The sequence below is a fragment of the Miscanthus floridulus genome, chromosome 3 (assembly GCF_019320115.1).
Source record: "Miscanthus floridulus cultivar M001 chromosome 3, ASM1932011v1, whole genome shotgun sequence".
NCBI classification, from domain to species: domain Eukaryota; kingdom Viridiplantae; phylum Streptophyta; class Magnoliopsida; order Poales; family Poaceae; genus Miscanthus; species Miscanthus floridulus.
Window position 1 is genome coordinate 28,756,835 of NC_089582.1, and position 22,495 is coordinate 28,779,329.

A 22,495-nucleotide genomic window follows, 5' to 3' on the forward strand; every position below is an offset into this window, starting at 1 on the left:
GTTGCAACTTATTGGTATGAGTATCCTATTAATCCTGTTAAGCCCTTGGCTGGGATGTTACACTTGGATTCTCTCCTAATCTCACAAAGATGATGAATCAATGATGGAGATGAGTGGGAGGACTTTGGCTAAGCTCACAAGGTTGCTATGTCAATAAAAATGTGCAAGAGAGTGAGCTTGAGCCGGCCATGGGGCTTAAATAGAAGCCCCCATGAAATAAAGCCATTGTACCCCTTCACTGGGCATATTGTGGGCTGACCGGACGCTCCGGTCAGACTGACCGGACGCTGGCCCTCAGCGTCCGGTCGCTCGATGGACACCACGCGTCACTAGCTTCAAACACTGTTCATCAGATTTCAACGGCTACGTAGTTGACCGGACGCTCCGGCTAAACTGACCGGCCGCTCGAGCCTCAGCGTCCGGTCGAGTACAGTAAGGGTCAAAAACCGGTTTTCCTTAACCGGACGTGTCTGGTCCACCTCGACCGGACACAGCCCAGCGTCCGGTGGTAAACCCTAGCCATTGTACCACCAGTCAGCGCGACCGGACGCAGGCAGTCAGCGTCCGGTGCTTTTGGATCCAGCGTCCGATCACTTGACCGACGCTGGCATCACCTCTGTTTTCTTCACCTTTGCTCAAGTGTGCTAACCACCAAGTGTATCACCTTGTGCATATGTGTTAGCATATTTTCATAAACATTTTCAAGGGTGTTAGCACTCCACTAGATCCTAAATGCATATGCAATGAGTTAGAGCATCTAGTGGCACTTTGATAACCGTATTCTGATACGAGTTTCACCCCTCTTAATAGTACGACTATTAAACCTAAATGTGATCACACTCTCTAAGTGTCTTGATTACCAAAATAAAATAGCTCCTACAAATTATACCTTTGCCTTAAGCTTTTATTTTTCTCTTTCTTCTTTTCAAGTTTAAGCCCTTGATCATTGCCATGCCATCACCATTGTCATGTTATGATCTTCATTAGCTTCTCCACTTGAAGTATGCTACCTATCTCATGATCTCTTGATAAAGTAGGTTAGCACTTAGGGTTTTATCAATTCACCAAAACCAAACTAGAGCTTTAAACGACTCATGAGTTCACGACGCGCCGACGCACGGAGAGCTGGACCGCTAGAGAACGGTGCCCGACGGCGGCGACCGAGCAAGGCTCCACGACGACGACATCTTGGTTCCTGCCTCCTTACGAATTGCATTCGCCGATCAGTTGTTTCAATTCATGTCCACGTACTATGTATTTTTTTCTTGTTCATTTTTAATCCAAATTAATTATTTGTATAGTATTTCATACTTCTAGTATTTTGGACTCATATAGTTATGGTTTCCTTCTAATTTGGGTGTTAGATTAAAAATATATTATTGTATTATTTTCGTTTTGCAAGTAAAATTAGCGCCTATATATTATAAGATTTTAGAGGAGCCATGGTGACGAGTTCGCCAGAGGGCCCTCAAGATCATACGACCGGCACTGGCTACAAGCAGCTATACTTAAGCGGAGAGACTAGTGTCCAGACGTTCGGACACGGCGTCTGTCCGGATGCCCGCACCTACTAGCCGCCCGTTTTCAATAATGATACCCTCAGGCGCCTATGGATGCAGCTTCGTGCTCCGCTTCGCCACGTGCTCTACGTCTGCTACATGGCCATGGATACAACTTCGTGCTTCGCTTCGTCTCGTGCTCTGCGCTTGCTACCTGCCCATGGATGCAGCTTCGTGCTCCATGTCTACTACCCGCCTATGGATGCATCTTCGTGCTCCGCACTTGCTGCCACGCCCATGGATACAGCTTTGTGCTCCGCGCCTACTATCGTGCCCGCGCGGACCACCTTTGTCTACGCTCCCTCGCCACGCCTGCTTATGAAACACTTACAACATAAAGCATTTGCTGCAATATACATCCGAAACAGATGAAATATTTAAAACACATGCTTGCAATATATGTGTATGGGGACTGCAACATATGCAACATCTAAATAAAACACTTGCAACATACATTTGAAACAGCTGAACATTCAAAACATACACTTGCAACATACGTATATAGCAAGTGCAACATATGCAACATCCAGATAAAACACTTGCAACATACGTTTCAAACAGCTAAAACATTTGAAACATACACCGCAACATACGTGTATAGTCATTGCAACATATGCAACATCAGATCTACTTTTGCAACATCCAGATGGAACATATGCAAGCTACATCTAAAACGCATGAAACATACGGTTGCAGCATGTGCCCATCTACTTGTTGCCCCCAAATGGACGCTCGTTGACGCGGAGCTTGACGCTTGCATGGAGCTCGATGCCATGGCACGAAGGTCGGACCTCGGTTGTGTGCAGCGCGAGTCCGCGCGGGAGGCGCGAGGTGCGGTGGAGCGCAGCGCGAGGCACTGTCGATGCAAGGCGAGAGCAGCGCGCGGCGCAAGCAATGAGGCGCGGTTGGGGGCCAGAGGCACGAAACACGTGTGGGGCGCACGAGGCACGAGGCCACGGCCACGCGAGGCATGAGGCGCAGGGCATACGAGGCGCGAGACGCGGGGGCAGGCGGGTCCATCTGGACGCTCGGTAGAGAGCATTACCCGTACTCGAGTTATTTAATACAGCTGCATCAATATTAATCTTTGGCTGGATCCAACGATGGGGTTAAAAAATGGACTTTGGAAAAAAAAAAAACTGTAGTGAAATATATACTGAATAGCTTTGCACCTGACGCGGTGTCATATAGCTTACGGGCTACGGCAGGCCATCTCCTGGACTATTGTTCTTGAATTCGGCTCACCTAAATGTTCAACGATCTCTTCCTTCTCACGAGCCCATTTACGTGTTGGGTTTGCATTGGGCTCTAAAGAAAAAAGTTTACGTTAACTCCCTCAACATTTACGAAAGTCCATCTTTCCTTTTTAAACTCCAAAACTAGGCAAAGCATCTCCCTCTCTGTCCTATTATAAACAGTTTTGAAGGCGGTTTTGTCTTTTTCTTTTTTATTTATTTTGGCTGAATCTTTGAAAAATCATAGTAAATCATAAAAAATCATAAAATAAAAAATCCAATTTTGTTGTACTCCACATGAGTAGATTTACACAGTGAACATATAATATGGTATGTTTTGAATTCGGCTCACGTAAATGTTCAACAACCTCTTCCTTCTCACGAGGCCATTTACGTGCCGGGTCTCCCTTGGGCTCTAAAGGAAAAAGTCCACGTTACCTCTATCAACTTTCGCGAAAGTCCGTTTTTCCTTCTTGAACTTTAAAACTGAGCAAAACATCTCCCTCAACTTTTAAAATCGTTTATCTTATCTCTCTGGCCTGTTATAAGCTGTTTTGAAGGCGGTTTTGTCTTTTTCTTTTTTATTTATTTTGACTGAATCTTTGAAAAATCATAAAATGGAAAATCTAATTTTATTGGATATGAGTAAATCTACACAGTGAACATATAATATGGTAGGTTTTAGTATAAAGTTTTTACTGTGGCTTTAGATCTATGCTTTTATGTAATTAATTGGAATAATTCATAGCTGTAGTTTCTATAGTCCAATTGTAATGAAATTTTTATGGTGGAATAATTATTGTATGATTGAACAATTTCATACTCATTCGATTATGTATAGCTTAGTTATAAATTTATTTATATTTAACAAATATAAACCTAAATAAAATCTATAACTAAGTTATACGTGATCCAATGAGTATGAAATTTTTACTACAGTTTAAGCATACAAAAATTAGCCCTTCATAAAAATTTCAACATAATTGGACTATAGAAACTGCAGCTATGAATTATTCTATTTAATTACAGAAAATCATAGATCTAAAGCCACAGCAAAAACTTTATACTAAAGCATATCATATTATATGTTCACTGTGTAGATCTACTCATATGGAGTAAAAAAACTGGATTTTCCTTTTTATGATTTTCTATGATTCAGCCAAAATAAATAAAAAAAGAGACAAAACCGTCTTCAAAATGGCTTATAACAGGGCTAAGGAGGTAAGATGAACGATTTTAAAAGTTGAGGGGTGTTTTGTCCGGTTTTAGAGTTTGGAGAGAAAAATCAAACTTTGACGAAAATTGAGGGAGGTAATGTGGATTTTTTTCAGGTCACCACAGCATGGTCCAGTCCATATATGACAGAGATCTCCAGGCCCAGCCCACTAAATTTCCCTCAAATCCCACCGCCCGTTCCAAACCAACGGACCAGATCGCTCCCACTAACCCCCGCACACAAAACCTAGTCACCGCCACCTATATAGCCTCTTCCCCTTGCGCCCCGCCTCCATTCGCACCACCGCCGCGCCACCCAAACCCTAGCCGCCGCCGCCGCCGCCGCCATGGTTGCCTTCAGCCGCCCCCTCGTCTCCGTGAAGGCCCTGGAGGGCGACATGGTGACCGACGCCCCCGGCATCGCCCTACCGCCCGTCTTCGGGGCGCCGATCCGCCCCGACGTGGTCCGCTTCGCCCACAAGCTGCTGTCCTGCAACAAGCGCCAGCCCTACGCCGTCTCCCGCCGCGCCGGCCACCAGACGTCGGCCGAGTCCTGGGGTACCGGGCGCGCCGTGTCCCGTATCCCCCGCGTCCCGGGCGGCGGCACCCACCGCGCCGGCCAGGGAGCCTTCGGCAACATGTGCCGCGGCGGCCGCATGTTCGCGCCCACCAAGATCTGGCGCAAGTGGCACCACCGCGTCAACATCAACCTCCGCCGCGTCGCCGTCGCCTCCGCGCTCGCCGCCACCGCCGTCCCGGCCCTCGTCCAGGCGCGCGGCCACCGCATCGAGACTGTCCCCGAGATGCCCCTGGTCATCTCCGACTCGGTGGAGTCCATCGAGAAGACCGCCCAGGCGATCAAGATCCTCAAGCATATCGGCGCCTACGCCGACGCCGAGAAGGCCAAGGACTCCGTCGCCATCCGCCCCGGCAAGGGGAAGATGCGCAACCGCCGCTACATCAACCGCAAGGGCCCGCTCATCGTCTACGGCACCGAGGGCTCCAAGGTCGTCAAGGCCTTCCGCAACCTCCCCGGTGTGGATGTCGCCAACGTCGAGCGCCTCAACCTGCTCGACCTCGCCCCCGGTGGCCACCTCGGGCGCTTTGTGATCTGGACCGAGAGCGCGTTCAAGAAGCTTGAGGAGGTGTATGGGAGCTTTGACGCCCCGTCGCTCAAGAAGAAGGGCTTCGTTCTGCCGAGGCCCAAGATGACCAACGCTGACCTGGGCAGGATCATCAACTCTGACGAGGTGCAGTCTGTGGTGAAGCCACTCAACAAGGAGGTGAAGCGCAGGGAGAAGCGGAAGAACCCGCTCAAGAATATGGCTGCCGTGCTCAAGCTCAACCCCTACCTCGGCACTGCCCGGAAGATGGCCACCCTTGCTGAAGCTGCTCGCGTCAAGGCCCGGAAGGAGAAGCTCGACTCCAAGAGGACCAAGCTTAGACCGGTATGACCATCTCTTGCTCCCTTACATTTCTGTTATTAATACTGGATATGATCACTCAGATAGTAACTATTTAGTTCTGTAGTTTGTGGTATTAATTATTACTGGTGATACCTAGTACATTTTCTGTTCCATCTGATGTCTAGTGGATACTGGTACCTTTAACTTTGTTTGCTGTTGCACATTTGTAATAATGTTGCGAATTATGCCATGCTTTGTGTCAGCTAATTCCAGAGCACCACACGTGAATTAGTCCATTTCATATGCTTTTGCAGTAGTGGTTCTTGAGGGTTTAGCTTGCATTGGTTTAATGTTGTACCCAGAATTACTCTTTATTTTGTGCTGTACAATCGATGGATAAAATTTACTACCTTAGTGTGTTTGCTGTCCTTGTCAAGTTTTGCTAGGCATTTTGTGTGACTTGTATTATGTTTCTTTAGATGTCTGGAGAAATGTTAGTAATACTGGTGCCCTACTCTTGGAAATAATTTGTTAACTGAGGGCTTAACTCCACCCCAATCCGCATGTGCATGTATTGGGAGGGATTATTGAGGTTAATTTTCCATCTCAACCTCTCCCAAAACATGTGGATTTGGGTGGAATGGAGTGCAGCCAGACAAGCCCTGAGGCTTGGGCCACCGTCAAATGTGTAGCCATCCTAGGCATGGGGATTGTTTCTGTTGAACATTTTATTTTGATTATTGTTGCCTGCTGGTTTTTGTTTTGAACTGGTGACATTTGGACACTAACCAGAGTTTGATTGAGATTAATATTTAATCATTTGAAGTGCTGATAATTACTTTGAATCCTATATGATGTTTTAAATTATTCCCCAAGTTTCCTGAAATGCCCCACGTCCTAGTGTCATCTGGCCCATTTGTTTGACACTTTGACAGCATAGTCCTGTATTTATGTATGGTGGGTCTTGTTCAGATTATTTGTTGCAGTCAGCACTTGAACAGACTTGCCTGGCATTCTCTATATCAGAAGCTGATCATTTGTTTTGTTGACAACCAAGTACTGAACATTACATGTTGGTTTGTTGTAGGAGGAGGCTGCCAAGGTCAAGGCTGCTGGCAAGGCATGGTACAAGACCATGATCTCAGACAGTGACTACACTGAGTTTGAGAACTTCACAAAGTGGCTCGGTGTGACGCAGTGATCTGCGTGAGATCTAGTTAAGTTTTGAGTAGTAGTGTTGCTGAACTTATCTTGAGAGGAAAGAGGATCTATCAATCTGTTCTATCCTGCATCATCATAACAAGTTACCTACCTGTGGGATTTTGAGACTTAAGTCTTGCATATTCATTCTGTTTGTGCATTTCCGTGAGAACATGGTATTTGCATATTCGAACCAGTTATCTGAATTATGCTTGGGATTTGTGTACTTGTTGCTCTCTGCCAACCTTCCCTGAATCCTTGTATTGCTGGTTGTGTTAATTGTTATCGTGACTGTTCTGTTCTTGACGCCTGTGGTGCAGTGCCGTTTGGCTTTGTAATATTTGGCTACGGGGTCCCTTGTTGGGCTTGATATATTCGTTGCCCCACTGTTTTTCTCTTGCTCAGTCCAAAATGAGGACCCACGTTTGTCCAATGTCAATCATCTGGCCTGGCATATCATGTTCTCGAAAGAGTAAAGTATGATATTGGTCCTTGTTATAAGCTGTGTCAATCTCATCCCTAAATTATCAAACTGTATGTTTAGGTAGCTAAACACTGTTTGGGTTTAGCTTTAATTGAAACGAGTTACAAACCGTGACTGGAGACTCTCGGAGGTCCACCAGCCCAATCCCAGAAATTAGTCCGCCGCCGCTTCTCACTTGTTGCTGCTATCGCCGCGAACGCCCTCTCCGTCCAGCTCCGCCGCAGGCGACTGCGCTCCACCACTCTCGCCCTCCCTGTCAAGCTCCACTGCTTCTCTCCTCAGGTTATTGTTGTTGCTCGTCAAACAGTACTGCTTCTTGACTACTCAAGCAAAGCTGCTGCTGCTAGTAGTGCTCATTGATGGATGATGACAACTAAAGTATGTGGTTTCCCATTCCCATGTGCAGATGAGCAAGGTTGGGGAGCAGCTCAATATTCAGTACTGGGAATGACTATAGGGGCTACTTCAGTATCGCCAGGTACAAAATCGTTACTGCAGGTACAAAAATCATATTTTCTTCTTGATTAAGGGCTACTGTTTTGTTCTCAGTATTGCAGTGGCCTACAGCAGCTGGTGCATCCTTGCGTGCTGCTGGACCTGCTGGCTAGAGAATAATATCGCCAGGATCAGTCTAATTTGAACTGAAACCCCCCAAGATCTTTGTTGATGGTGGCTGCATCGATGGATGGAGCTGCGACTGCTCAAGAACTGTGACAGGAACTCAGTGGCTAATAAAGTGTTGCAGTGAACCATATGCTGTAAACACAAGCAAGGGGACTATCAGCAATATTTGTTAGGAATTGCTGATAAAGCAGCTTAGTGAACCATATGTAATTCAATGTGATTTGTTATAAACATGAGTTGCTGATCTGTGAATGAATAAGACCATTATAAAGCTGTTACACATATTCTTGATAAACAGAATTGCATGACAATGTCAAAGAACTTCTCATTTCTGCCCATTATAAAGTATTGCATCAACATAGTTTTTGATGCCTGACCACTACAAGTTTGTACTGCATTTATCACTATTATAAACAGAAGAGAAAGACACAATTCATGTTTTTTTTGCACAAAAGTAAGGACCTTTTCTATTGTATCTAACACTTTTCAGGGATCACTACAAGTTGTGGGGCTGTGCAATGATGAACTAAATGGGACTGTGCTTCAGTTCTTATATCTGAACCACTTAGGCACATGCAGTGATGAGCACAATAACATTTATGAACCACTTTGAATTATCTTCTTTTATATGTCAATAGCCTATGATGAGAAGCTGCATATCCAAATAATCTGATGATCGACATTTTGAGGTACTAGGCATGCTATGCTACCTGTACTAATTTGATTTTCTGTGATTACTCCGTGTGCAAACATGCCTTGATGCTCCAAAAGTGTTGATCAAATGATGATTGAAGCAATTCTGAGGCCAATTGTAATTTCCTACCCTGAACTGATTATATATTTTTTATTCTTTAGTTTATGTCCTTACCAACTTCTGTGTTTCAAAAATTGATACATAGAATTGGTATACGGCGACTTTGAGATTTGCCAGAATCAGGGGGAGACATCTCCTAAATGTTGACCTGTACCCACATCATATTATACTCTTTTCTTTCACAAGTTTTACTTACAAGGTTTCTTGTTAAAGTTTTTAATGAGGTAATATTAACATAAGCATGTGTCATATTTCCTATTTTTCTCACATGGGTTTTCGTGGGAAATATCAAAGACACATATTACCCTCACAACTCATCCATGGTTTTTCCCTGAAAAGGTTTTTCATGTGAGTTATCCAAGAGGCAATACCAATAATATGTCGTTATATTTTCTCCTAATTTTTCCACTGGATTTTTTCAGGAGTTTTAGCGATATATCACTTTATATTGCTCCTCATATTTTTCCTGAAATGGTTTTTGGGGGAGTAATCTATATGTCGTATCTCCAATATTTTTTCCCACTGGAGTTTTTAATGGGATACCAATGACATAGTGATTTATTTAAATCACACTCATATATGCTATTTTCTCTTTATTTTCCTAAGGTTTAAAGGAGTTTTTATAGCATATCTATAAATACATATTCCTCAGATTTTTCCTATAGGGTTTTTCGAGAAATCCAAGCATACAGCTGCATTGATCTCAAAGAAGATTTGATCAACGGAGAGTGTTACTAAATGGTGTCTGTTCCTAACAGACACCTCTTTATACTTAGTGATCTCATCAACAGAGGAAGAGAATTAGCAATTAGTTAGTATAAACAGTTAGCACTACGAAGGGGCATGTCCCTTCGGTAGTAGACTGGTCCAGTGAACAGTGCATTTTTCCGAACAGTCACGTCCGTACAACGTGACCCTTCACTTGTATATAATCCAAAGAGATCAATGAAACAGACAGTTGTTCCGAAAATCTCTGTTCATTTACATTTACATTCAATACTCACATCTTTGAATACAAATTCACTCATGAGTAAGCCCAAGTCATGAGTAAGCCCAAGTAACTGAAGCGTTGAATTGAAGTACCTCAAATATAAAGCACTGTGATTCTTAAGCCTCTAAGTGCAACGGAAAAAACAAAAGGTGCATCCTGTAATAAGAAATAAGGCTGTATGCATCTCACAATGTAAAAAAGGCTGGAACTTTTTCCTTCTGAAAAAAGGGCCTTCAATATCCATTGTATATGTATGTTCAAATATGAGTTTTTTAATTGTACATTCATATTCCTAAACATAAATTCAGCTAATATAGGAATGGCAAGATTTTTCTTTCACGAACATGCAGGAAAAGCTACATGTAAAACGAGGGTAAGAAATCCTGCAGTACATATACAATGGAACAAAAATACAGAATAAGGCCATCCTAGTGACCACTACTGGGCACAAGGGCAAGGAGGAAAAACATGCCCCTGCCCCGGTCAGCCCCCCAAAAATACAACTCCTCCCTAGAGAAAGACTAGCCGCAGCCAGGTTAAGGGAGGCACCATCGACCACGAATCAACTGCAATGTTTCCAAATTATCCGTGCACCAAGGATGACGGAGTTCAGCACTTTTCGAGCCTGACCCTCAACCAAAGCCTCAGCTCTAGACCTCCATTCATCAATGCTCGTCCGGCTGCGGAGAGAGAGATTGCAGACCAACTTGCAAGAGGAATGGCAAGATTATGAAAGCAAAAACACCTCCCCAAACTTCTTAGAGGACCATTTTAGTTCCCTTCCTTGGTACAAGCTAGGGCACTGCTCCCATAAGGTTGCAGGGTCTCAGTATGACAGGTACACCCCAATATCTGAAAGGAACAAAATGCTATGCATTCAAAAGATTGACATGAGATTTCAAATAATCAGCCATCGTAAATGATTTAAGGTGTGCCCTAGACAATTACCCCCATTTGCATGTATATGCAAGTCAAAATGGAAGTATCAAACGATAATGCATGTCCATGCAAGCAAATGCAATCAGATAAGATTATTTGCATTTCTAATGTTAAGCGAAACAGGATTGCCAGCTTCTGAATGAAAGTTGACAACTCCTGGGTGGTTGCAGGAAGTATCCAAGAATTGCATTCATAAATAGTTATAAAGTCAGAACAGAGAGCAAACTCTTCTTTTGTTAAGTTCGAGAATGAATTCCTATCAGAAAGAACCAAACAGCTCATAAAGAAGCATAAACTTCAGTTTTAACTGGTATGGCTTGACATAAAACAACATCATAAGAAAACAACACCAAACGGATGAATAACCTGTGGACCAAGTAGTGAATTACTCTTGTAGTAGCAGTTTCCCACATGAGCCGGGACTTCTTTCCCTGGGTCATGGTGGTAGCTTGTGCTTTAAGTGCATCAAGCTTCCACTCCAGAGAAGCAAGCTGCTTTTTACAAATCAGAAACTTCAGCTCTAAAGAGCAAGCTTTGAGCCATTAAAAGAATAAAGAAATTCATCCAAAAATGGAGAGATCAAAACAAACTGTTAACAGGATAATCATCTGCTCTAACATTGAGTGAACCTTGTCGGATTACAGTATGACCCAATAAACTGTCCTTTATCCAAGTCAGGTCAGACTCTAATGTTTGAGGAGCAATATTTTTAGGAGACAGACTCGCAATGTTAAGAGTCAAATACTCAAATGATGCCTTAGTTAGAATCTTAGAAACTTGGGACATTTAGATGCCTTGCTCCATCACCTAGCCTCGCTTCGCGGGGCAAGGCTAGCCTTGCCAGCGGAGGTGAGCCGAATTGGCCAGCTAGAAAACCCTGGAAAACACAGATAACGAGGCAAGGTTGCTGGAGAACCAAACAGCTATCTACCTCTGATTTGTTGCCAAGCGAGGCAAGGCGAGCGCTCGCCCGGCGACCAAACTAGGCAACAAGTCAGTGTAGATCATTTGCAAAACGAAATGAGGAGGTACTTTGAAATGACATTCGTATGCAGGAAAAGCTCCAGAAAAAAAGAAAGTGACCAAACCAGAGTAGAACTGAACAAATTCCTATATTATTAAAAAAAAGGGGAAATTTTATCTGCTATTTTTGCAAGGGTTGTAAGGTAAGTGCAGCTCTAAGAAAAGCAGGGGACAGAATACTAGCACGTCAGTTCATGTAAGGAACGAGACAGCCTACCTGATGTTTTCGACACTTTGCAGCAGGAAAATATACCCTTGATTCTCCCCATTGTCTGAGAAGGCTGCAATACTTTCAAAAGCAAAATCCAAGTCACCTCCTGAAAATAGCACTCAAATTAGGAATGCATGCCTCCCACTTGACAATGATAACAATTTGAGCTGAACAAAAGCAATACACACGCATCAGTGTCTCCAATGGTTTAACAAAGCCTGCTACTCATTACATATAATTCACAATGCAAGTTTCTAATGAATAACTCAAAAAATGGAACCAAAATTTCCATACCTCGAATAACTTCCCTTCCAATTCATGCTGCTCATACCTGAGGTTCATGCAAAAGTCACAACCAGTATTAGCCTGAGCGCTATTACAAACTAAACAATGGCCAATTCAATAGAGGAAGGGTGTTTTCCTTCAAAATTTGCGCACAAAACTTTGTCCATCATAGTTATGTCATCATGTTGTAGCAGTTAGTATGCTTTCAATGCCTTACTTTAAGCCTTTAACTAGCTCTTAGAACCTGAGGAAGATCACTTTGGAATTGAAGTAATAACTTGTGCTGTAAGCATCCTTGTAGATATGCTTTCCCAAATGTATGAACACACTCCTGCTGGTGTAACAACTTCTAATGGTTTGAGCGGAAATACCACATTGAAACAGTGAAAAGAGGTGTATACTTGGTATACACATGTTTTACAATCAGCTGACTTCATCATAAGACTAAGGAACAGGTTTTCAACTCCTCAAGAGTAGAAAGGTGAAAAGAACAGTTTCTTCAGCAAACAAACCAAGGCTACGGTTCTAAGAAAAATAAAGGTTAAGGACCGTCATTGCAAGGAATCCCCTCATACATATACTTCACAAAAGATCAAGCTTGCAACAACGAAACACTAAAATTTACAAAGACAAGAAGACCTACAAGATACATACTACTGGGTAGATAAGAAACCATACTGTAACTTCTTCAGACTGATGACACATCCAAATCATCTTCATGTAAAATTAAGCACAACATAATGCGTCCTAGTTAAGATTAAGAACCTGTTTCCCTCTTTTGGTCTTCTTCAGGTTGAGTTCCATCCCAATGGCAGTTCATCCAATCCAAAATATTACTCACGAAATTATATTTTCCGTTATAGTATCAGTCTTATCTGCCTTGCTCAACATTTCTCTGAACACAGTTAATACATCCTCTATCCTACCGTCTTCACAGCAGCTATCAATCAAAGTCTTACAGGTAACAACATCAGGTTTCAATCCCATAGAGACCATGCCATCAAGTAAAGTATTAAAGGTAACAGCAGTGGGTTTCAAGCCAATCGAGAGCATATCATCAAGGAGCTTCATCACTTCGTCCACTTCACCAGCTAAGAAATACCCATGAATCATTGTACTATAGGTAACAATATCAGGTTTCACACCTGCAAGGGGCATCAAATCAAAGAGTTTTTGGGCCTCTGTAACCTTTCCTTCTTTGAATAGCTTGTCTATCATTGCATTGAACACATTGACATCAGGAGGAATGCCTCTATCCATCATCTCATAAAATAGTTCCTCAGTCTTCTCCCATTTGCCGTACATAGAAAAACCATGAATTAGGATTCTAAATGTTATGATATTGGCAGACAATCCATCATGAATCATCTGAGAAAATTGGGACATTGCATCGTCCAGCCGGCCTATCTTGCAAAGCCCATCTATCACTGTGTTGTAGGTGACTATGTCTGGCATCAATCCGAGCTGCTGCATTTTGTTAAATGTAAGGATTGCATCATCTAGCCTTCCACATTTACAGTATGCATACAACTGTATGTTGAAGACATGAAGGTCAAGTCGCATTCCATTTTGTACCATCAAATCTTTGACATTGTTCATTTCAACAAGATTGCCTTCGGTAGCATACCCATGAAGCAGACTTCTATAGGTGGAAACATTGGGTTTTTCACCGCTCTGAATCATAGAATTAAAGATATCTCTAGCTTCTGCGCACCATCCAGATTTACAGAGACAGTCTATCAGCATATTGTAAGTAACAACATTTGGCCGTTGCCCATCTCTAGACATTTCTTTGTGAATTCTGACTGCCTCTTTCCACTGTCCAAGAGAGAGGTATCCATGGATCAGACTGTTATATGTAGTACAATTAGGCATAATACGTTCGTCAATCATCCGCCGAAGGACCTCCTCAGCCTTGTCCATTGCTTTAACCTTGCATAGGCCATCAATGATTGAAGTGCAGGTCACAACATTTGGTGGGATCCCATGATCAAGCATTTCATGAAACAGGGTGTAAGCTTTCCGTATCTCACCCTCTTTAAAGAAGCCATCGATTACAGTGTTATAGGACACCACATCAGGTGGGCAGTTGTCTCCATCTTCAGCCATCATGTGGATCAGCTCGACAGCCTCTTCACATTTCTTCTCAGCACATAGCCCTTTGAGTAGTGTGGTGTAGGAGAAGACATCGGGGGTGCAGCCGAGCTCAGGCATCCGCCTGACCACAATATTCACCGCATCACTCGTCCTCTTCTCAGCACAGAGGGTCCTGAGCAGGGGCGTGAAGGTCATGGCCTGTGGCCTCAATCCCGTCTTAATGATTTGGCCCAATGCGGCGAAGCCGAGATTCAAGCATCCTGCACCGCAGCAGCAGCTGATGACGATTGCGTAGGTAGCTATGTCTGGAGCCACCTTCTTGACCATGCGGTTGAACAGGGACACGGCGAGCGCAGGGCCTTCGCGCACGGTGGAGGAGACCGGGGCGCGAGCGACGGTGGTGAGCAGCTGGGTGAGGGCGTAAACGGAGCCGGGCCTCGCTCGAGGAAGCAATTCGTCGAATAGATCGAGTGCGTCCTCGGGGCCGAGGCCCCCGGATCGGTAACACTTCCCGATGAACTGCTCCAGCTCCCAGGAAGGGCGGCGGTCGGCCCTCCACACGTCCGCCGCTGCCGAAACGGCCGGCGGCGGGGAATGCCTTTGGATCGATGGGAGCACCTCGTCGCAGAGTAGGCTCGCGGCCTCAGGGGTGAGACTTCCCGAGCGGAGGCGCCGTCCAATGATCCGCTTCAGCTTCTTCAACCAAGGCGGGCGCGTCCGGCTCGACATGGTCGGCGCTGGCGGTTGGATCCACGCCTCGCGCCTCCGATTCCCCTCCGGTTCGGTGGCAAATGCAGCTCGCTCTTGGGATGGTCCGCACAGAGCGGCGGTGGCGGTGTGCTGGTGTGAGAATGGGGAACGAATCGAAAATAGTTGGAAGCGGCGGCGGCGGCGGCGGGCGGCGGCGTCGAGGATTCGGTGGTGTACTCGCGGTGGCGGCTGGGCTCTGGTGGCTGCCTTCGCGTGCTTGGGGGAGTACTGATCACGTGCCTGGGAGTGGGCCACCAGGTTGGCATGTTTTCTTTGGGCTTCCACGTTTGACCAAGTAAATCTGGAAAAAAAAATCTTCAAGGAAAATAGAAAATTAATTTGAGCGCCAGACAATTTGAGGCGTTATGTACAGAGTGGCAACCGAGGAAATACTGATTTGAGGATCTAAAATGTCAACAACAAACTGAAAAAGTCAAAATGAACAGGAAAATAAAGAGAGAGAAGTCGACCATGAATTGTATATTTGACTTTAATTTCTGTTAATACTTTATAGATTAATGTTTTCTTTTTTTGAAAAGGTTATAGAATAATGTTGAATTTATTACCACAAATTCCTCTCATGTTGATGTTGATCTCGTGCTCATATCATGCAAAAGAAGCTTGTCGTCTCATTTTTTTTATTAGTTCAAAATAGTAATCAACCACATGCAGTGAGAATAATAATAGTTTTTATACCAACCAGAGAGAAGTGAATTGTATTAATAGAAAAGAAGGTCCAAACTAGACAAACAGCAACCCAGAAAAGAGTTTATAGCAAAAAAAAAATATGCAATTACGACGACTAAGGTATATTGACAACAACCTACTCTTAAAACAGGACAAGTAGCCACACAGTAACCCACAACAAAGACAACACCTAAGGTATGTAGAAGCAAACACAGCCTTGCCATCCCCCCTAAAAGACATGACCTTTTAACCCCATCAATAGCTTAAGTCTAACATCAACGACTTCTATAAATACACCGTTGCGTCTATGGGCGGATCCAGGGCCCGGCGACCCTGGGCGCCTGCCCGGGCTGTCTCGCTGACAGACGTGAGGATGCCTTTCCTGGCGACCACAGTTGCACTGCATTTCTGTACTATACCTTTGGTTAGTAGGCTCTACTAAATCAATCACTCATATTACTGCTTCTCAAGTCTCACGAAGTGATGTATATGTAGCAGAAACTCAGCTATCATGATGTACTAGTACAGGTTAATAATTGACTTTTAACTTCTACTACTTAGTAAAATTATCATTCTTCGGTGGTTTCAAAACTCAAAGACTTTAAAAAATACAGCTGGCGCGTACCTTTGAGCTTACATAATGTATACTGGACTTCTTTTTGGAGTATAACGTATACTTAATTTTAGTGTGATAGGGCCTGTTTGTTTTCTAGAAACAAATTGCCACCATTTTGTCACAAAAAAATGGCTCACTTGTATAAGGTTAGTGTTCAAAATATTTGCTTCATCTTAGTAAGACTAATAAATCTTACCACAAGCTTTTGAATTACTGACGTGTGCACAATCTAATTTATATGAGTGGTCGTCGATATATTTATATGAACTTATTCACCATTATTATATTCATCCGGGCTCTAGAAAATTCCTGGGTCCGCCACTGGTTGCGTCCTCGTTGAACTCCTATCCTTCCCAACAAATAAGCAATTAAAAAACATAATTGAAGGTGTATATAGTGTGTTGTAAATCCAAGAGTACATAGAGCCAATAGATCACATTAGAAATCATGATGAAGACATGGTACCTAGATCACTAGCTGTGGTGAAGCACAGTACATATGTAGGTACAATACCATATCATATATTGCTCGGTGATTATAGCTAGCATGTCTTATTCCCGATGACAATGCCCTGAGGGACGGTGGCAGCAGCCACCAGGGCCCCTCTGTTAGTGCAGCCAGACAGCTAAGCCAAGTTCTCGATCGCGACCGCCATTGTCGCAGGGCCAGTTTGGTAGCTCTCTCTCCCCCCATTTCCCAATGGCTCCAACTCCTGTTTCTCTCTCCTTCGGCTCTGCTCGCTCCCACCCGAAAAAAACTATTTGATAGCACTTCCTCATTGGCTCTAGCTGGACAGCGCAGAGGAGTGTGGGTGGAGAGGCGAGTTAGAGAGGGGCGTGGAGGCTAGAGCGAGGGTCCGTCGAGGTCAAGTGCCTCAGGACGAGTGGCTACCTCGTCTCCTTTGTCAATGATGCAGAGGGTCCGTCGCTGCCAAACTATGCCTCTGATTGGCAATCAGTGAATAACGGGTTTTTCCACGACCACACGTAGTGCAAAAGGGATAGCTGGAAGAGTGCTTCCTATATGGAGCTAGGCAAAGCGGCGGTATTTGGCTTGGCTACGTGGCTTCTCACGTGGAGTGGAGCATGCGGAGCGCTGACAAACTATAGTACTCAGTTTTATGAACAAAACAAGCGTTACTTTAATATTGAAACATATATTTTAACCCGTTTTGAGAACTACTTTTGAAACATAATTGAATATTTTTGGGGGGGGGGGGGGAAGAAAACCCTATTTGTGGCCTAATCGAACCTTTTTAGAAATCCCTTTTTCAATCAATTAAAATAATGAAATCTACATAAATGCAACACTCTAGGAAAAATAATTTGGAAATTTTTTTTGAAGCCATTTTCATTTATCCATTGAGCAACAAACTAATTAAAGCTTGGCATTTTTTTATAAAAACCATTAAATAATTTATTTTAATTTATGTATTATATTCACGCCCAAAATTCAAAATTCCGGATTGAGGTGTGACACAAACTGGACCTCATATTGCACCAGTGCCAAGTCGTGATGCTAGGGGTGTTCATCCATGGTTTCGTCTCTCGGTTTTGCCCAGTTACTGAAACCAGCCCCCGTAGATGGTGATTTAGAGCTGGTTGGTCTGGTTTCATGTGTTTCCACACAGCAGCAGCAGCAAAGCGCTATGGGTTGGATTGGGTTGGTTTCACGGTTTCAGCGGTTTCAACCGTAGGTGCGAGATGAGGATGTGTAGCAACATTGCCCTTTGTTGCTCTTGCTCCACAAATTACCTTTGCTCCCTCCCCAGGCGCACGCAGTGGCACGTACAAGCAAACGTACGCCCAGGGCCAGTGCATACACGCCCTAATCTACCGCCACGTGCACAAAACATAACATCTGGTGCTTCCAACCTCCGCTCTCGTCTTCCAGGCTTACTTGGCTTTCACGTGCTCTGCTCGAGCCTCTAGGCTCTCATCCGTGGTTGGCGGGCTGTGGCCATCGGATGCCATCGGTGGACACGTGCCCCCACATCCAGGATGTGTTTGCATTGACGGTGTGTGCATCTAGGATGCACTGAATTTTTTTCCCTGCGCGTACAGCGCCGATTTTTTTTTATTTTCGGCCCTTTTTTGAAAAAATATTCACAAATAGATTCATGGTTGTTTGATTTTTGTTTATGGACCCTGACCTCGGCGCCATGGCTTTTGGCGCCGAGGAAACACGTCACGGCGCCAGGTCTTGGCGAGGCGTCGAACGTGGCGGTGACCTGGCGCCGACTTGGACAAGGCCTCGGCGCCATAGATCTTGGCGCCATAGATTTTAGCGCCGAGTTGTTACCCTATAAATCTTGGCGTTTGAAATAAAACAAATATAATTATTTCGAAAACCATGCAACAACATCATTGTGGTTCAGCTGGTTAGGACGCACACGACATAGCTCAAAGACCTGGGTTTGAACCCCGACGCTAAATCTTTTTAGTGTTTTATAATATTTTTAGTAGCTCCAGACTTCATATATAAAACAAAAGGAAGAGTGAAACATTGCTTGATTAAGTAAAAGCAGATTAGATGAATTTGGTGCTGCCATGATTTGGATTTTAAAGAAGAGCTTTGCTACAGTGATTGCTAAGTACCAGAGGTACTTTTAGGTACTTTCCCCTCTGATTTTTGCTGGCCATTGATCAGACAAGTACATTTTTAAATTTGAATTATGTAAGTTTTTTTTTTTATTTGTCCTCCACGTCCCCTGCTCTGTTACGCTCTTCCTGTTGTTCTGAAACCCCCTGGATCCGCACCCAACTCCGTATCCCCTGCCGGGAGTTTTTACTTAATCAAGCGATGTTTCACTCTTCCTTTTGTTTTATATATGAAGTCCGGAGCTACTACAAATATTATAAAACACACTAGACTACAACTGAGATATATAAAAATATAGCAAAAAAAGATTCAGCACTGGGGTTCAAACCCAGGCCTTTGAGCTAAGTCGCGCGCGTCCTAACCAGCTAAACCGCAATGACGTTGTTGCATGTTCCTCGGAACAATTATACTTATTTTAATTTCAAACGCCAAAATCTATAGGGTAACAGCTCGGCGTCAAGGCCTTGTCCACGTCGATACCAAGTCACCGCCACGTCCGACGCCTCGCTAAGACCTCGACGCCATTGGCCATGACGCCGAGACGTGTTTTCTCGGCGCCAAAAGCCATGGCACCGAGGTCAGGGTCCATAAACGAAAATTAAACCACCAATGACCTATTTATGAATATTTTTTTAAAAAGGGTTGAAAAATAAAAAATTCGGACGACCCCGTTGGGACGTCACAGCACAGGCCGATTACTGTGAAGTGAAGTTGCATGACGTGGGGGTCCCGCAGGATCTCCCTCGCCAGTAAGAGGGATCGAAGTCATAGGCCCCGTTCGCTGGTCTGAAACTTGGCTGAAAAATACTGTTTCAGCTGGTTTGTTGTGAGAAGAAAACACTATTTGGTTGGTTCGGTGAACAGTACCCCTGAGAGGGGAATCAGCTGGCTGGCTGGTCTGGTTCAGACCAGCGAACAGCCCCATAGTCATCAATTTCATTCTGGTACCGGCCGGAATGGCCGGTATATCTCGTTCCGCCACCTAGACTGGGATTTTTTTAAAACATTTTTTAACTAATTTAAATTTAACATTGTTTATTTTTTTTTTCAAAACTAACACTTTTAGCCGCGCCTATTTCCATGGTGCGGCGAAACGTATGTGCCGCGTCATGCATGGTGGCGACGACCGAGGCGCTGACCGGTGACGTGGCAGGGGCTGCCGCGCCGCGCGCACTAATTAAATAGTGTTAAATTTAAAATTAATTTATAAAAAGTGTTAAAAATAAAAAAAAATTCTAGACCGGCACAGACAACGCTCCATCCCGTACTGGGCCTAATACCGGGCCATTCCGCCCATTCCGGTCAATCTCGCTCGTTCCGGGCGACATTGGCGTTACCGCCAGTTCCGGTACCGGCCACACATGACACGCACTACGACAAGAAATCGAAGAAGAGCGGACCAGTTGACGTAGAAACTGAAGCAATATCTGTATTTTCAATCACGCATGCAGTAGAAGAGCGGCCAAGAAAACATTTAAGAGCTAAAAAGGAACTAAAATTCAGATGCAACAACTGTGTTGGCGTCGACGAGAGCTCGCGATTCAGACGAGGAATGGCGCGGTAGGACAGCAGCTGAGCAGCCGCAGGCTCGCAGCACGCCCCACAGCAGCGGCATGGCAGGACAGCAGCTGAGCAGCCCATCACGCATGGCGGCGGCCGGCAGCTCGCCCCCTCAACTATGCTGCAGGGTGCTGGGCTGCTGGCGTCGATTGAATGGATAAGGCAGGACTGCTTGCTTTTTTTTTTTTTTTGAGGGGAGGCCAAGACTGCTTACTGGGGGTTGGGTGTTCGCTTGATGGGCCTATGAATGCTACACGTTGGGCCTGCTGTGTATTGTTGGTAATGTCTGGCCTTAGCTACAATCAATAAGAATACAAATACAAATAAATCTCTTGTGCAATTATGTTTACTATGTTTTTTTTTTAAAAAAATATAACTTTGGAACGGTACGCCGGAATGGACCGGTACCGAACGTTCCGTTCCAAGAGAAAAAACGGAATGACAACCGGAATCTCCTACATGTCTCTCACAATCTCTCACAGCTAAAAGATTAAAGAGTGGACATTTTTTTTCGGTGCGACAATCGAACTTCGCCTCGTCGTCCTGCCTGCGTGCGATCCCACGTCGCACGGTCCCGCAGGCGCTCGCTCCCTTCCCTACAAATACCACTCGCCGCGGGCCACACCTGATCTCCCCCGCCCCCTCGTTCGCCATCAGCCAAATCCAAAGTGTTTTTTTTCCTGTCATTGCCTTCCTGCTCGCCAATCCTCACGTTGCCTCCATGCCAGCAGTCCTCCAATCTACAATCTACATGCATCTCATCTTGGCCTGCAGCAGGGGTGCCCTCCGTACTCAAGTCTCCTCTGTCCTGCACCTGACTGAGGTATCTCCCTCTTTCTTTCCGTACTCTTTCCCATGAGGATGCAGATCTTTGATCCATGAATGGATCTAGAAACATCATGTGTTTGCAGTTATTTTTTTATGTATATCTCCTTTTCATTCGGAATGTTCAGTTTTGACATATGTGTGACTGTAGATCGGTACAATAACGCAACAAAGGACCTTTATGGTGTTCCTAATTTTTTTACCTGTTCATGTGGTTTGCACTTTATATGCTACAGTAACTTAGCGAACGCCTCTGTGGCCACTTTCGATCACTGACAATTAAATCGTACTTGATCTGCTTGTACCCATGGTTTTACTAGCTACATGATATTTGACATATTTTAATAATGTGTAAAGTTTATATTTTTTAAGACTTTTGTCTACTCGGTGCTATTCGGTTCCAGATCTCAAGCCTTTTGCATTGTCTACAGATTTTTTTTCTTTCTAATTCACCGAGGTTGCACAGAAGCTTTAAGCAAGCAGTACTAAGTTCCTAATAAGGTCTGGATACATTATTTTCTAGAATATCTTATTTCCCCTACATGTGAGTGCTACTGCGGTTTACCGATCACATGACTTTTGCCTTGTCCGCAGGTTTTTCCTAATTCACCCAGGTTGCACAGCAAGCTTTAATCAAGCAGTACTAAGTTTGGATACTTTATTTTGCAAGAATATATAGTTATCATTGGAAGCTCCTCATTCACTGATCTTTGACATCAGTTGTAGTAATCACATTGACTCATCTTCTGTTCTTATGCAGTAAAGCACGAACTGTGACTTATGCAACCTGGTAGACATAAAGTGGGATAAAACATCAAGCAGGATAACAGGTGAGCAAAATTAGCATCTATTCATGAATCTGTGGAAGAAACATGTGTTCCAGACTTCCAGTGCAGCTTGTTCATAATTTTTGGCACATGTTTTTTCATACGACTTGGTTTAATCTACCTGGACAGTTGGGAAACAACAAAGAACACATGAATACCTCCATATTTTAAGTTTTCCTTTTGCATAAATTGTTTGTAACATGTGGGTACAGGTACACATCATCTCCTAATACTATATAAAACTTGACTGTGCACAGGGGCTATGGCAGCTTAGGCCAGTCTCAATGGGGATTTCATAGAGTTTCATAGGCATTAAATATGCTGACATGGCACTATCATGATGAAGAGAGAGAAGATAAAAGTTTCATGGGAGTAGAGAGAGTTTCATGGGGATGAAACTCTTCTGCACTGTTTCCAAAATATGGGTGTGTTGGAAACTGAAAGATGAAACCCCCACTGAGACTGGCCTTAGGAAGCCGTCTGCAAGGATCATCTCCTATTCCAAAGTCACTGAAAAAGTTACATAAACTAGAAAGAGGTGCGTCT

General features: G+C 44.2%; 2 protein-coding genes across 3 annotated transcripts; one reads left to right on the forward strand and one right to left on the reverse strand.

The window, feature by feature from the left end:
• The first annotated feature begins 4,309 nt into the window (after positions 1–4,309).
• LOC136541513 (large ribosomal subunit protein uL4z-like) lies at positions 4,310–6,841 on the forward strand. The gene is made up of 2 exons (XM_066533441.1): positions 4,310–5,457; positions 6,503–6,841. The coding sequence occupies exons 1-2, from the start codon at positions 4,357–4,359 to the stop codon at positions 6,614–6,616; spliced, it is 1,215 nt and encodes a 404-aa protein (XP_066389538.1). The 5' UTR covers positions 4,310–4,356; the 3' UTR covers positions 6,617–6,841.
• Positions 6,842–9,761: 2,920 nt separating this feature from the next.
• Positions 9,762–15,058, reverse strand: LOC136541516 (protein Rf1, mitochondrial-like). Of its 2 annotated transcripts, none has more exons than XM_066533446.1 (4): positions 12,752–15,058; positions 11,996–12,032; positions 11,708–11,807; positions 9,762–10,380 (listed from the first exon to the last, which is right to left on the reverse strand). In XM_066533446.1, exon 1 carries the CDS (start codon positions 14,810–14,812, stop codon positions 12,824–12,826), a length of 1,989 nt encoding a protein of 662 aa, XP_066389543.1. In that variant the 5' UTR covers positions 14,813–15,058; the 3' UTR covers positions 9,762–10,380; positions 11,708–11,807; positions 11,996–12,032; positions 12,752–12,823. The 2 variants fall into 2 exon arrangements, with proteins under 2 accessions (XP_066389543.1, XP_066389542.1); XM_066533445.1 differs by having other exon boundaries at positions 11,708–11,868.
• Positions 15,059–22,495: the final 7,437 nt, after the last annotated feature.